Here is a 16006-nt window from a genome sequence, read left to right on the forward strand (position 1 = left end):
GGCATCACTAAATATCTCATGATGGGTCTGTTGGAGGGGTGGGAGAAGTGGAGACCCCTTCCCTCCCAGCCTGGTTTGTTGTGGATTTTGGGTTGTGCCGTGCAGCTTGTGGGATCTTAGTTTCCTGACCAGGGGTTGAACCTGCGCCCTCTGCAGTGAAAGCTCAGAGTCCTAACCACTGGACCACCAGGGAATTCTTCCCCTCTCTGCCCTGTCCCCAGCCTGTTTTATTGGAGAGCTGCTCTTTGGCCCCATCTCTCTTCCTCTACCATTGACATTAAGTGCTCCTTTTCTAACGGTGGGAGAGGGTTAAAGCTTTTACTTCAGAAAGTCACGTCCCATTTCTAGAAACCTTTCTGTGAGCTGAGGTGCCTTGTGCCGAACAAAAGCTTGTGAACTCTCATTCATGTCCAGAGAGGTCATCTACCCAAGAAATCCAGTCTCTGCTGAGCCAGGTCACGGCAGCTGTCCCGAGCAGACCCTTTGTCCCACAGATGGCGGAGGAATTTTGGTTCCTTTGCTTATTCATTCTAACATTTAGGTGGTGGCTTTGACAAGAGCCTCTTTGACCAGGCAAGTTCTCAGCCTGGTCACTTGATTGGAGCCACACTATCTGAAATACCCTTTGGTGACCCCATTTCCCATCCAGTCCCTGTTTTGTGAGAGGTAGAAAGTTTTATTTTCCCCAGCAGTCAGCTATCTCATGAGGAGGGAGAGCAATCAGTGAGAATTGATTCATGGTTACCATCAGTGTTCTCTTCCAATCCCACCTTCTCACCACCCCCCTCTTTTGTTGCACTTGATCGAGTACACGCTTCATCTTCAAAATAAAAATTTATTCAATCTGTAACAAGAACATTGAATCTGCACATTTGCGCACAAGTTCACATTTAAAAACAGCGGAGCACATCAATAATAAAAAATCTATGATACAAGTGGAACATCCCAACCAGCAGGAAGATTAAGGAAGGAGATGAGACCACTCTTTATATTCTGCTTCAAATGCCTCAAAAAGGTCCCAGAGATTCCAGGGAGCACCTGCTTTATTTAATAAAATGTGAGCATAAAAGTTTGGGATTGCCTGGGCAAAGGTTAACAGTCAGTGGGAGGGGCTTTGGGGACTTGTTTTCTACCTTTACAACAAGTCCTACAAAACAAAGTAGAAAGGAAAAAAGAAAAGGCACCTTAAGCTATGCCAAGCAAACCAAATTCCAATAGAACATAAAAACCAAACAATTCCCTGTGGACTTACTGATGGGGAAACATTTCAGGGCCAGTTAGTTGCCCAGCTTCCAGACTGAGTCATCAGCTCGAGTTAAGCCCCGGGTACCGGAGGCCGCCGCTAGTGCTGCTGTGAGGACACAGATGGTGGCCCTAGTCACACACCTCTTGGGGCATCTTCAAGCCGATGAGGGCTGATTCCAGTTTAGAAATTCTGCCCCAGATCTCTGGGGCACTGAGAAAATGAGGCTGGTTCTCTTTTCACAGCAGGAGCCAGGCCCAGTCACCCTCCACTTCCAGGCTATTAAAATACAGAAGCATCTTGCAATAGCCTTCCATGGCATCCAGGGACCCCAAGCCCTGGAGAAGGGTTAGGAGTGTGCAGCTGCCTGCTCTGGTGGCAGGCAAGTTTTCATTCTAATACGGCCCCTGGATGAGTTGAGGCTGTAAATAAATTTATGCCTAATACATGCCTTGATCTTTTAGTTTGGAAGGGAAAATGAATCCAAGATGCTCTTAAGTTGGATTGGTGCTGAAAGAAAGAGCTAAGATTTCATCTCATCTACCATCAAAAAGCAAAACAAAATTGAAAAACAACACTAGCCATTCACCACTACAACCATCACTATAAGACCACACCATCACTGAGGAAATGACGACTGTTTCCATACAGCGTGTTGGCTGGGAGTGCAGGACACAGATGGAAATCAGCTCCAGGTGGCCCCCACTTCCCCATGAGGGCTGACCACAGGGCCTTGCTCTGTGTGAGGATGGCCAGGGCGGGTGCCTGGAGGAGGAGAGGGAGTGGCCATCAAGATGATGCTCCTTTTAATACTCACAATGTAAACAAAGTATCCACAGACAGTTGTTCAAAAAAGCCAAAGAATGGCTTTATTTTAAAAACTGAAAATGCCCTTGAAAATGACCCTTTTCGCATAATGCTTTCTTAGAGAGAAATAACTCCCAACCAACCCCCCACCAAAAAAAAAAAAAAAAAATCTCTACTAAACATGGCTAGATCACTTCAGAACTGAAATCCTCAGCTGGAACAAATGAAGATGTCTGTGAGCTGCTACTCTCAGCAACTTCAGGTCTATCTGACGGCATCTGTCTGGGGCCTTTTAGCAGGAGGGGGGACCCCAGAGCCTGGGTGGTCATCCTCAGACTATCCTTGGGGCTCTTGGTAGTTCCCAAAACAAGAAAGAGGAAATGCCAGCTGGGATACAGGTACAGAAGCAGGAGAATGCTAGGTAAAGAGCCTGAAATGTTAGGAATGATCCCAAACATTCGGAATCTGAAAGGCCATCCAAATGAGGTGAGATGAGGATGACTACAGTACAGTCCTACATCTGCCAGAGCACACACCATGCTTACGTTGTTTCTAAAATCAGAAAAGCGGGGCTTTTCCTGCTGACCGGAGCACCATCCAGATTACAGCTCAAAATCTGTGTGCCCGGGGGCTTGCACCCCATGCACCACGATGTGACTTTTTACACACACACGCACGCACACACAATCACACAGCCCTCCAGAATAAATTTTGAGTCAGGCTATGGTAGTTTTCAAAGTAAAGAGAACAAGAGGCACTGAGCGAGAGGTCAAAACTTCTACTCATCTCTGTCAATTGCCCAGACCTGCTGCTTTGGGTCTGAGTTTTCCATGAACAGAAAAGGGAAATAGGTCACCCGAGATTATCAGACCGTTTGAAGAGAATACAGTTTGGAAAGTTGTTGATAGGCTATCATGGACTTCCCCTGGACAGAACTCAGCTACGTAAATAGCACAAGAACACTCAGTTGTGGGAGTCTGAGGGCTGGCAAAACCCCATGGCATGCTTGAATTACAGACCTCATGTAGAGAATGTTTCTTTAGGCAGGTAAATTAAATGATTAAAAAATATAATTATTTTTTAAAAAAGGCAGAGCAAGACCATTCCCTCGACACTTAAAAAAAAGTTTCTTTCTTCACAGCGTTTGATGGTTCCCTGACCCCCCGCATCTCTGCTGTTATTTAATGCAGTGAGAGTGAGCATTGAACACCATGGCGAGAACAGTGCAATACTGCCGACGCCCAGGTGTGTCCTTATTGATATGAGGGATGTCACCATCTCAGGGGAGTCACCGAGTGGACACGACTCTTTACCTCCATGCCAAGCCTCCTCTTCTCAACCCCGCAGTTTCCTGTCCTTTCCCCATCATCTTGGTGATGGAACTGCCTCAACCAGACAGGGCAGTGTCAATGGATGAGCCCTGGAAACTCATAACCCTGTCTTGCAAGTCTCCTCACACTGGAACATGCCGCCTAGCAGAACACTTTACAACACATTAAATATCCAGGAGTCACAAAACTGTGTGGATGACACATCTGAACACTGAAGAAACTATTTTGGAACAGCACAGGTACCTATCATTACTACACCTTAAAAACACTTGGAACAGGAGGTTTCTAATTGGCCTCCTGGCAGGGACGTCAGACCCAACCGTGGCCTCCTCACAGCAACTGGATTCACAGCTCATCTTGAGCACCTAGGAGTGGCCTCAGCCCACCTCTGCTGTCTCCTTTGGGTCACCCTGTCCTCACCGAGCTCTGGTCTCTGACATCACATCCACAGCCTGTGAATCTGTCGTCTTCTCTCAGTGCTGTGATGAACCCCAAACCTAAACCTCAGCTCTGTGCTTGGTGTATTTCTCAGCGATGTGGCCATCGACCAAAGCACACAGGAAGCCAATCTGTAGACCTCTTTGGTTCTGAGGAGCTGCAGAAGGCGTTCCTTCTGGGCTAAACATGTGTTCTGTAAGAAGCTGAAACAGGGTATTTATGGCAGGTGCTCCTGTGTTAAGGGCCTCCACAATAGCAGCAAAGCAACAGCATCCTAGATGTGGTCATTAGGGGCACCTGCCCTTGCTGAGGCCTCCCTGTGGCTCTTCAGCCCAATCCATTAGGGGCTTCTGACCTGGGCAGCAGTAACACTCACATATGCTCCCTGGCTCTGATTCAGCCAATGTTCTGGGATTTCAGTCTCAAAGAGGCATCAGCCTTCAGTCACGCTGCAATCTAATTGGGAGCCTTTGGGGGTTTCTCTGAGGAGGAAGTTACTAACACATAATTTGGCAGGAGCTGGTGATTAGAAGTCTCCATTTAAATTACACCACTGTCCACAGATTCTCTGCAGATTCCTACCAACACCCATGAGTTTTATTTCTGTGGTATCTGTATGTCTTCCAGTTGCAGCTTTACTCCTTCTTAAAATGGATAAATCAAAAAGACCCTACAACATTAACAAAACAATGTAACAAAGTGAGGACATTATGTACATAAATACTGTATATAAACTAGAGAAATGACAAATCTTCCAGGAAAAGAAAAAAAGAAAACTTATGTCAAGTGTTAACAGTGATAATATTAAACAGAAAAACTTTGCATTCACTGGAGGTTATACATAGGTCATGTAACAATTCAAATATCTATGAAATTAAAAAGTTAGGCAGCGTTGGGAAAAACAGCATGAGGGAGGAAAATAAATTGGAAAAATATGGCCATGAAACTTAAAAGGCCCGCAGAATTATTCAAGTAACGAAAGGGTTAAAACCCTACATCTGTACTCATTTTAGAACACACACACATTTTCAGTTGCTGTTTTTCAAACTTGGCCCTATCGTGTTTTCTCATTGGGAGGATGCTGCAGAGCACATTTCCGGCGGGTAGGGGGGAAGAGGGGGTGGGGAAGAAAGGGTAGGATGACCACCTTAGTGGAGTCCATCCACCCAGAAGACACTGGGCGTGACCACCTCTCCACTCCCAATTTCACCTCTTCTTATTCAGATTCCCTTTACAGAGGACCTCTTGGATTTCATTTGGAGGTCATTTTAAATTTAATAAAATGATTTGCTTGGGGTAAAAAAAAAAATAAAAGTATTTGCTTGATAGGTTTACAAAGCCAGCCGTTATCATGCCTTTTTATAATGATACACTCTGCAGACCAGAAGAGATGAATTCTGGAAGACCCTCTTTGAAAGCAAAGCAGAGCCTGCCCACCTCAGGAACTCCCAATGGGCTGCACTGAGAACACGCTGACGTCAGGCTGCCCCCTTCAGCAAATCTGAATCCAATGCATCAGGTCTGGAGACCAAACCCTCATCACACAGGCCCAGGGCAGCGCTTCCAATTTCCAGCTTCATCCCACCCTCCCCATCTGCTTCCTTCCTCAATCAAGCCAGCAGGCCTTTCCTCGGAGGGCAAAATGAGGAGCAGGTGGCAGTTGATTGAAAAACAGCACGTTGCCTTGGATAAAGGTGTTCTTTGAAAATGAGTGTTTTTTTGAGGTTTGAATTTTCCCAAAAAAAAAAAAAGACAAAATGGTCTTGCCGTCCAAATCAAACTCTCTCTCACACACACTCGGGGTGGGGGTGGGGAACAAACCCTGCATGCGCCAGGAACAGTAAAATGACCAAAATATTATAAAATTAACCAATAAAGTGCATGGTTCCTTATGTATTACACCTGCCCCTTTTACAAACATTTCTTTTAGAAAGTCACGTGTACAGGCTCAGAATCACATGGTATTATAGAAGGGGTTGGTTGTCCGTTTTTTATCATTTGCTTTTCTCAGTCTCCTAAGGGGGTGAGTTCTGCCGTGCTGCTCTCGGGGCGCCACAGCCAGCCCCGGGGCCGGGCTGGTGTCCTGCAGTCCCTGGGTCGGTACCGAAGGAAGGCCTCCTTCCGAACTAGTCAATCCAGGTCCTGCCCTGGGGAGCAAACACTGCTGACTGGAACCGAACTCTTTGGCATACTGTGCAAGGGGCCTCTCCACTGGCCTGCTCTGCGCGATGCACTCTGTGGTTCTGAGCTGCTCTATCAAATACTTGGTGGGCTCTCGGTTCTGGGGAGTGTCTGGGTTTTCTGGGGGCTCCTGGGCCTCCATGCCCGAGTCCGTTCTGAGGAAGGGCTGAAGCAGTTTGAGATGAGGGGACTCAGAGGAGACAGGCTCCCTCTCTGGTGAACAGTCTTTACAGAGGTCCAAGTAACCTAACTTGGCAAGGGAAGCTGAACGCCTCAGTTGGGGTGGCTTGGGGAGCCCTACCTGGGAAGTTGCTCGGGACTCGATTTCTTTAGCGCGTCCCTTCACCACCCTGGGGCTCTGACTGGGACTCTCTATACTGTCGCTACTGGAGCTGTGTGGGAGCTGATGGGCTACAGATGTTGGGTCCAGTTTTTCTGGTTGCTCCCCAATATTATTACCCAGTTGGCTGATTAAATGCAGGTCTTCGCTACTGAACTGGGAGCCCTGATATGGCACTTCACTGGCCCTGGAGAGGGGGCCCTCCTGACTTTCTTCCCAGCTGCCCTGCTCCGTGGAGGGCTCGCTGTCTGTGGTGCTGCTCTGCCCTGTGAAGCCTTCCAGGTGAACCACCGTCTGGGGGTGCAGGTGATCCGGGCTGGCGCCACATGGCTGGGTCGTGGGACTGACAATAGGCGCTGCTGGGCTGCTCAGGGTGGGGGGCAGGTCGACTGGCCTGCTGTGCTCATGCTGGGGAGAGGAAGAATGAGGCGGAGGTAGCACTCTGGGGTGCAGAGGAGCCTGGTCGGGGCTCAGCGTCCGGTTCAGATTTTCATCCAGAGCACAGAGGACAGTGAGGGTCTCTTCCACCTTCACTGTCCTCAGTCCCTGCGCCCCACTCTTCTCACTGCTGGCTCTTTCCCACCCTGGCCCGGGATCAGGGGATGTGGCTGTGTAGGTGTATTCAATGATTTCTATCTTCTTGGGAAAGGCAGCAGGGGCCGCTGGTGTCTCGGGCCCCTGGCCGGAGACCACAGTCCTCGGCTCCCGCAGGATACCTTCATGCCGTGGGCCATCCTGAGTTGCTGGCGCTGGGTGAGACTCCCGCAGCTCAGGGGCCGGGACGATGGCAAGCTGCTCAGGACGCAGTAAAGAGCCAGACTCAGACCCACCGCATCGCCCTTGGCCCCTGCCCGTCTCTGGCTCCTTGGGGACATATGACAGTTCTGGGGCGGCTTCGTCACTCTTCCCTTTCGCTGCCAGGTCTGCCACTGAAGAATCGTTCTTGGAATTCTTGCGAGTGGACAGCGAGGTCCCCGCAGGGGCAGCACCATGGTGCTCCTGTTCTTGCCGCAGGCGCTCCTCAAACTCCAAGGTGGCTCGCCTCACGGACCCGGGGTACCACTTGGCACCCGGGGGCATCCCGGGGCCCCAGAGCTCTTGTTCCCCCTCCACTGGTTCCTCTTCTTCTACCTCTGCGGTGGAGGAGTGTGCCCCTGGGCACCCCTCGGGGTCCCCCTTCCCTGAGTCTTTGGCTGGTTCAGGCTGGGCTGGGCAGGAACCTTCACTCTGCTCCAGGTTTCCAGGTCTGTTCTCGGCGGCCTGGGCCCTCTCCAGGGGCAGCTCGTGGACGATGTGCTTCTTTGGTGTGTGGCATGGGTTGGACAGCACGTCTCCTTTCACTTGAATCTGTCCAACTCCTTGACTGATGGATTCAATCTCAGTGACGATTTCTTTGACTGACATCGCATTTTCTGAGTGCGGCTGCATGAAGATGTCCGGGCTGACCTGTTCTGAGATTGCCTAAGGAGAGGAAACAGTGAGAAGGTTATGGTAAACTGGAGTCTGATTCAAAGAGCCAGACTGATTGCTCACTAGGTTCCAGGAGAACCTTCTGGCTCTGAGGACACAAATCATGGGGTGCCTGGAACTGTCCTCTGCCTGGGGTTACGCTCTATTTCATGGTACAAGAAAAGAACAGATTCACCAAAGGCAGAGATACAAAATTAGTCATACATCGTGTCACTGCCTATTAAACTTTTGTTCTGTTTGCTCAAATAGGATTCTGTTCCAATAGCTTGCTCCAAAAGTAAACAGTAAGTAGCCCTGGAAGCTCCTATAATCCTTATTTTCTGAAGACCCTGAGCCTTCTAGATTCAGGCCATCCTGGGGTAAATGAAACTTTTCCTCTCTAGCCTATCAACTTCTAGCCTAATCTGGTTCAAGGGGAAGAGTTCCACTGAAGGGCTCAGTGGCCGCCTTACATACGCCCAGAGTCTGAGGGAGATGGATGTCTGACTTGGAGTCTCACTGCTCTCTTCTGTCCTCTGTCTTGCCAGCTCTCATCCACTCCTCCCCCTGCTTCTCCCAGTGGCCGCACCCCAGCATGTGAGCACAATTCCTATGTTTCATGGGGCTCCTTCCGTGGCTGATGCAGCCACATACCTGAGCACACTCAGAAACTGTGACTGACATTTTACTGTTCCACCAGTTACAAGTCCCCACATGGGTTTAGAACTAAGCCAAAGAAAACTGGCCAGTGTGAAATCAAGCCCTACTGTAAAACAGTTAAGAATCTCAGAATTCAGAGATGGCCCTTGGACGTCTCTTAAAGCAACATCATTCTGCGCCTCAATCTATTTTGGCAGCATTTTTGCAAATTTTCAAAGTACAGTATTTCCCTAGGAATTGTTCTGGTCTTTCTCCTTCATAAGAGTCAGAGCTAGTGCAGACTAGCAAGGCCAGTTATGCCTTTGGGAGAAATGTGCTGGGACATCAGGCAGAGGCCAACTTGCCAAAGCTGGGAGAGAAGCCACAGCGGGCCCAGTATGGTGCAGGGGCTGTGGAGAGAGCGCTCATATGACCAGGAACTTTGCAGAAAAGCTATTTCTGTCAGAGCTGCTGCACCCATTAGTCCAAAGGTGAGCTTGGGCATTCTGGTCTCCCGGTAGAAATGAAATAGAGGCATAACTTTGGGGGAGAAGAGAAGACAGAAGCAGAGGCAACAACTGCCCTGGGTTGGTTAAGAAGAGAGAAGAAAGATGAGGCGTATATGAGGTGGTAAATTTAAGTAGGTGGATATCAGGAGATGTCAAGACTCTAGTCAGCTCCATTGAAATCATTAAATGACTTCATTTATGTTAAACCAAATTGATCACCATTTACTTCCCATTATCAATCTAAGATACCATTGTTTTTAAGATACCACCCAATTTCCAAGTCAAAATGAGAATAATAATTAATTTGAGTCTTAGAACTGTTGACACATAATAACCGTTCCCCTCCCTGGTCTGAGATGGCTCAAAGGAACTCATCAGCCAGAGAAGAATCTTGGGATTCTGTCTGCTCTTAAATTATTTCCTCAAACCATCTCTCAATTCTCGAATACCAGAGGGTGGCAAGATGAGGAACAATTCAGACACATTATCAATAGCAAGAACTCAGCATGGGAATTAGCTGCTACACCAACAACTATTAATACATGTCCAGTCTTTGAATTTTCTGAAGCAGAAAGAACTTCCCCAAACAAATCCATCCTCTCAGAGAGACGGGTCTCACTCAGGCAGCAGGTGAGTCCCTGGCACCTCCCTGCTGAGAGAGGGAGATATGATCTGAACTGCAGAGGTCCAGGGGGGACCTCTCCTTGTTCTGGGATGACATGCATTTTGGCTAATCCCTTCTTCCCTCATCCCCTTTCAGAAATACTTCTAATGACACCAAAAGCCTGGAAAGATAAATTCCTTGAAATGCCACTGATTTAAAAAATATAACTATATTTAAACCCTAAGTTTTCCCAGAAAGTCACAGCCAGACTGTCTCTCCTATATCGCCTTCTTCAGTCTTTATCAGTATCAAAAATAGAGTGAAGAATCCCAAATATTCTGTCTTCACAGAGAACAAAAGTAGGGACAGAACCATAAAGAGAGTCTTTACCTTTGACTGCTCCTCATCTACTGAAGATTCCTCAGATGCGTGGGGAGTATTACTCAAAGAGCTGCTTCTCTGGTCATCAGTGGTCGCTTCAGAAGGGGCTGCTTCCACCACTGACAGTCGACAGCTCTCATTCCTTCCTCCACCCACTTCCTCCATCCTTGAATGAGAAAAAGATCGGGACCGGGTTTCTTGGGAAAGCTCTACAAACTTCTCCAGAGCGCTGAAAAAGTCAATGCGATCTCCACTGAAATCTGAGACTGTGGCCTGGCAGCTGGGTTGGGGGCTTGGTGACTCAGGATCCGGGGACATGGGGAGATCTTTCAGGCGGGATGTCAGCTCTTCCATGGGCAGCAGGTGGACATTCATGTCTGCTTTCAGCGCGTCCGTCTCCAGATCTTCCACAGTTAAGTCTGGGAACTTGTGGGCCATTTCTGGGTCCTTTCCAGGTTGGATTAAGGCTTTGGATGCATGGCAGTTGTCAAGAGGGAATTTCGGTTCATTGAGACAACACCCTGATGAGCATCCATTGATGTCATTTAGGTTTAATTCATCCTCAATCTGTCCGGCGTGAAATTCCTGAGATGTAAACTCCAAGCAGATCATTCTTTCTTTGGTGCACAGGGCTTTCTGATTCTCATCCTGCGGGACCACATGTTCCACAAAGACGGGAGGGATGGGTGGGTGGCTCTCCATGGTCTTCACCTCGGCAATCTGGTCTGCTGAGGTGGTAATCTCCTTTTTGTTGAGTTCCAGTCCTGGTTTGCAGATGGGTTCGTGGTGGTCCGAGAGGTCGCTATCTGAATGCGATCTCCAGAGTTTGTTGTGCCGCTGTTTGCTGTGGAGGACACACATAGGAAATGCCTTACTCTGATTTGTGAAAACAATCAATACCCTTGTAAATCTTATCCCGCAAGATGCTCTGTTAACGCCCAGTGGGAGTAGGCAATCAACAGTTGAAAAGAGGCTCAATGTTACTAAGAGCAAACAACAAAAACAAAGCAAAGCAACAACAAAGACAAATGAATATGAGATCTGACTTTTTACATCGGACTTACGAGAGCCGAGATGGTTGCTAACAGTTAGTGTGGATGATGGTTTGCGCAAACTAGCACTTTCATGATACATGGTTGGTCGGGGTGTGAACTGTAGAATTTCAAAGGATGAAATCTGGCAAGAGCTCTCAAAATTTAACCCTTTCACCAGCAACTCTCCCTTTAAAATTTTTACTTTGAGAAATACTACTACGTAAGTGCACAAAGCTATATATATAAAAGGATGTTTAACACTATGGCACCAAAAAAATTTATTTAAATTACAGTCCATACACTTACATGCTATGAGGCTATTAGAAAGAGTCAGTATTTCAATGGAACGATGTCCAGGGTGTATTATTAAGCGAAAAGCATGTTGAACACACTTGGAACATTTAGTTCCCATGTCAGAATAAATGTAGGAAAACATCTGCAGGAGCACCATTAAACTGGTAACAGGGTTTATTTTGAGGAAGGCGGGGCTTTCACTTTGGGGGAGGGCTTTACATTCTACACTCTGTAGTATGTCTGTAATTTGTGAATTTAAAATGAGCATGTTTAGTATTAATAACTGGGGGGAAAAACTAAAACAAACAGCAAATAATACAAAGAGAAACACTTCAATGGAGCCCAGCATAAGTCCTCATAATGAGATAAAGAGCGATAGAGGATTCATCACTGATGTGGAACTGTGAGGAGGGTGACAGTCTTTCTTGAATTAGAAAGCAAAGATGAGGGAGGTCCCTAGTGGTGCAGTGGTTAGGACTTGGAGCTTTCACTGTGGCGGCAAAGATGAGGCTAGTAAATCTGGAGATGAAGGATGGTAACAGAGAGGAAGAAGATAAGCATAAAGTACAGGCCCCTTTCATAAGGATATCTGGATAAAAATCACCAAGCTAAAGTGACCCCGGAAAAGGAGGTAAGCAAAAAGACTACACACACATCCATCCTGTGGTTGATTTTGTGGAGAGGAGGTCTGATGAGATCTCATTTCAAAGCCCGCTCTAACAGGGAAGCACAGTTCCCAAGGCTCCAATCAAAAAGAGGAAGGTGGCCCTGTGGCTGGCCCAGGGAACAGGTCGCCAAATGTGGCATTTGGGGGTGCGGTTTCCACGACTCACAGGCGGATGAAGAGTTACTTCACCTCAGGGTGGAATGGGAAACAGCCCAGGACAGCTTACTCAGGGCACAGGGCCATACCTGCCTCGGCTGCCCGTGAATCTCTGCCGAGTCATGCGCCTGCACTAATGTGAACCCCTGTTTGTTCTCAGCTCTGCACCTGCTCTCAGCTCCCCCGCCTGTTGGCTGCTTGGGTGGGGCTCTCTCTGACTCAGGCCTGCCCAGCAGAAGGGTGCTTTTCCGGGTAGGGAGCAGGTCAATTGTTTATGAAGACAGCTATAATCAATTAGCTGGCTGTGAGGTAGGCTTTTCACCCTTCCCAAGCTGCACGAACTCCAGCTACCCCTAGGAGGAGACAACATATCACACATCCCAAATGCGTGCGTGGTGGTGGGCGGGGGCCAGCGAACTGGTTGGATAGGTGGGGCCTTCGCGACCAACAGATGCCCCTGCGCTTTAAAGTTCCTTCTTTTCAATCGAGACACTCTGTTTCCTGACCTAAATAATGACTGTGTTCTCCAGTTTCTGCTCTTCGCCTATCGTGAGGATTTTCAAACTGGCACCAAGTCCTCTCAACCACCATGGTGGGGTGACTCCTGTGATGCAGACAGATCACTGGGAAGGCTATCTCTGGGAGGAGCTATTCTCACCCTGATAATAAACAACAGCTTAAGTCACCAGGCAACTGTTATCTTCCTGGTCCTGAGAACCCTCCAAAGCATGTTTCTAAAGAACTGCCTGTAAGTCACTAACCAATGAGAGACGGATGTTATGCTAATAGGCACAAACAGGGCCAGTCTCAGAGGAAGTGGCTGACATCATAGCTGCTTTACCCAGCAGGGATTTCCTTCCCTTCCTGCAGAAGATAATCATCAGAAAATACTGGGTCAGAGCTCTGGAATTATACTGACACCTCCTGTAAAGGAGAGAGAAAAATCCTGATCCAAAAATAAGTCTGATTCTGCCGCCTTTTTCATTTTTGCAGTAGGACCTGCAGGGAGAGTGGCAGGCAGGTCTCTGACAGTCAAGACACAGCCTTTGTTCCGTGTGGCCCCTTCTCATCCTTCTCCTCCCAGTGCAGAGGTCAGTAACCAGTGACCTGAGTTTTGTGCTGATCACACCCTCCTTTTTCCTTATTGTGTCATCACGTTTTGCTCTGATAATACATAGCTTGGTTTGCACGTTTTGGATTTTACATAAATGAAATCATACTGTGTATTCTTCTACAAATTTTTTTTTTGGGGGGGCCTAACATGTTTTTAAGATTCATCAATGTAGCTATAATTTTATAGTGTAGACAGTAAGCCACAATTTATTTATCTGCCCTGCTGACCAGCAGTTTTGGGCTACGAATGATTACAGACAACACTGCTGTGGATATTCTTGTGCCTGGTGCCGTTTGGTTTCTCAAAGGTGTTTACATATAGGAGGGGAAAAGGTGGGTCACAGGGCCCGTGTGCATTGTTAATTTTACTCAGTAACACTAACTGCCTCCCAGTGAAGCCTCTTTGCAAGCCAGTTTATTCTAATACTCCATCAGTAGGGAAAGATATAAGATATTAGATCATATTTGTTACTTTAAACTGTTAACATTTATACTCAGCTGATGCTCCAGGTAGGCAGCAAGTAAAAAGTGAATAAGTGGTGGTTGCTCAGTTGTGTCCGACTCTTTGTGACCCCATGGACTGCAGCCTGCCAGGCTCCTCTGTCCATGGAATTCTCTAGGCAAGAATACTAGAATGGGTAGCCAGTCCCTTCTCCAGGGGATGTTCCTGACCGAGGGATCGAACCCAGGTCTCCCACATTGCAGGCGGATTCCTTACCATCTGAGCCACCAGGGAAGCCCCAGGCAACAAGTAAACAAGGTCAAAAAGAACTTCAGAGCTGGTCTGTGGCCTGGATGATGCAACCAAGTCTCAGGTTCTTTTCCTCCCTGAGTGGCCTCTGACTTGAATTTGGATTCATATAAACACACTGACACACGTGAAATGACTGGGTCATTCTGGGTAGGAATTTGGCCTTTTACTTAGTAAGTGAGCAAGAAGGAAATCTAAACGACAGGATGCATATGAGATCCCATTCTCTTGCCTCCACTTTTTCTTACTGTTAGTTGCTCAGTCGTGTCCGACCCTTTAGTGACCCCATGGACTGTAGCCCACCAGGCTCCCCTGTCCATGGGATTCTCCAGGTAAGAATACCGGAGTGGACTGCCATTTCCTACTCCAGGGAATTATTTCTTCCCGACCCAGGGATCAAATCCGTGTCTCTTCTGTCTCCTGCACTGGCAGGCAGATTCTTCACCACTGTGCCACCTGGGAAGCCTCTTATTGTTACATGTTTGGTGAAGTACCAACTCTTGAGAAAATTATGTAGAGGAAAATACTGCTAAAAAAGGAGTATCAGTTGTAGTAAAATCAAAGTGTTTATAGTCATTTCTCAGGGCATTAGGCAGTCTGCAGAGAAGAGGAGAAGGAAGAGGGAAAGAAACCATCAGCTGAGCATCTTCTGAGCTGTGCATGGTCCTAAATGCTCCAAGATTATTTCACTGAAACGCTATTAAGAAAATCCTTTAAACTCTACCTGTGATTGGCTGTCACCTGACCAGGAATCCATGTCCTCTCATTCTCAGGTTCCCTCCTGCTGGCTGACCACTGTGTGCCAGCTAACTAGACTAATGTCTCCACCAGCAAAGACAGCTCTATCTTCTCTGGCCCTGGTGACAGGGACATTCAAAGAGTCAAAACAGCTATGAGGCCATGTCACAGACTCCCCCTGGCCACCATCCAGTTTTTCTTCCTTGCGCCTTATATGCTGGAACCTGATATCTCAGACACATGGTCCAGCTTGCAGATACATGAAAGCTGAACCTGTCGAATGGAATATAAATCTGCCAGATACCTCAACGATCAGAGTCCAGGATAACAAACAGGGTTGCTGGTAGCTTAATGGAGGGTTTCAACACACATACACACACATACACCCCTCCTCCTGCATCACTCCTATCCCCAGCTATAACAACAGAAAACATAAAATTAGATATGAACAGTCAGTACCTTTGTGATAAATATCCTCACTTTCAGATCTAAAGGAGAATATGAAATATTAGCCTTCCTCAGGCTTAAAGACAGGCTGAAAGATGTAAAAAGTCCCTTGAATTTCACAGGGACTCTCACTGTTTGGTCTACATTCTCATATCCTGATTAAGAGACTGTAACCACCTCATAAATCACTACAGGGGCCTACTATCACTTTGTTAAACTTCTCTTCTAGCCAAGGGGTTGAAGTGCCAAGCTAATACCCTCCAACAGAGGGTTGCCCTCTCAAGTTAAGCACCCTATGCCACTCTAGACAACCAATGCGGCTTGACAATGCCAGGATCAGGCTGCTAGTTCTGTGGGAAAACCACGGCATGCTTCCTGGGAGAAGATGTGAAATACAAGATGTCTGAGTGCCTGGACAGGAAATGGAATTTCTTTGCAAATACAGTGAGTCCTCGGGATTTTCCCAAGGACTCTTCCTCTCTTGGTTACCGAACCACAAGGCTTGGCAGAGCTTCAGACAGTCACAGGCCTCTGGGGCTTCTCCTTCTTTGCTCTTCTAAGCATACAGACCCTGAAGCAGGTCTCTAGGGCTGGGTAAGCAAGCTTCTCTGAGGCCCAACCCACTAGGCTGTCAGCTTGGCAGGTAGCTTTACAAGTGCTGTATTCCCGACAAAACATCATAGCCTGCACATCCGAGCAGATATATGCCCAGGAGGCACTCCTCCTCTTCTTCCTTACTGGCAGAGGCCCAATTTGGTTTGAGTGTTCAAGTCCCACAGGGAATGTGGTACTTCCCTAACACCAGAGGGTGAACGTGAATTTATTTTATCTTTTTGGCCATGTGGCTTGTGAGATCTTTGTTCCCCGACCAGGGATTTAACCCA

General features: G+C 47.6%; 1 protein-coding gene across 9 annotated transcripts in view; it reads right to left on the reverse strand.

The window, feature by feature from the left end:
* Window positions 1–815: 815 nt before the first annotated feature.
* The window catches only part of SSH2 (slingshot protein phosphatase 2), a 246661-nt gene continuing 231470 nt past the window's right edge, over window positions 816–16006 (reverse strand). For all 9 annotated transcript variants that reach the window (XM_002695677.7, XM_015458587.3, XM_005220145.5 and 6 more), the window contains 2 exons: window positions 9932–10766; window positions 816–7801 (listed from right to left, as the gene is read on the reverse strand). In XM_002695677.7, coding sequence (XP_002695723.3) covers window positions 5774–7801; window positions 9932–10766 — 2863 coding nt within the window. In that variant the 3' untranslated portion in view covers window positions 816–5773. The remainder of the gene's footprint in view (window positions 7802–9931; window positions 10767–16006) is intronic.

This window comes from Bos taurus, chromosome 19 (genome assembly GCF_002263795.3).
Source record: "Bos taurus isolate L1 Dominette 01449 registration number 42190680 breed Hereford chromosome 19, ARS-UCD2.0, whole genome shotgun sequence".
Classification (NCBI taxonomy): domain Eukaryota; kingdom Metazoa; phylum Chordata; class Mammalia; order Artiodactyla; family Bovidae; genus Bos; species Bos taurus.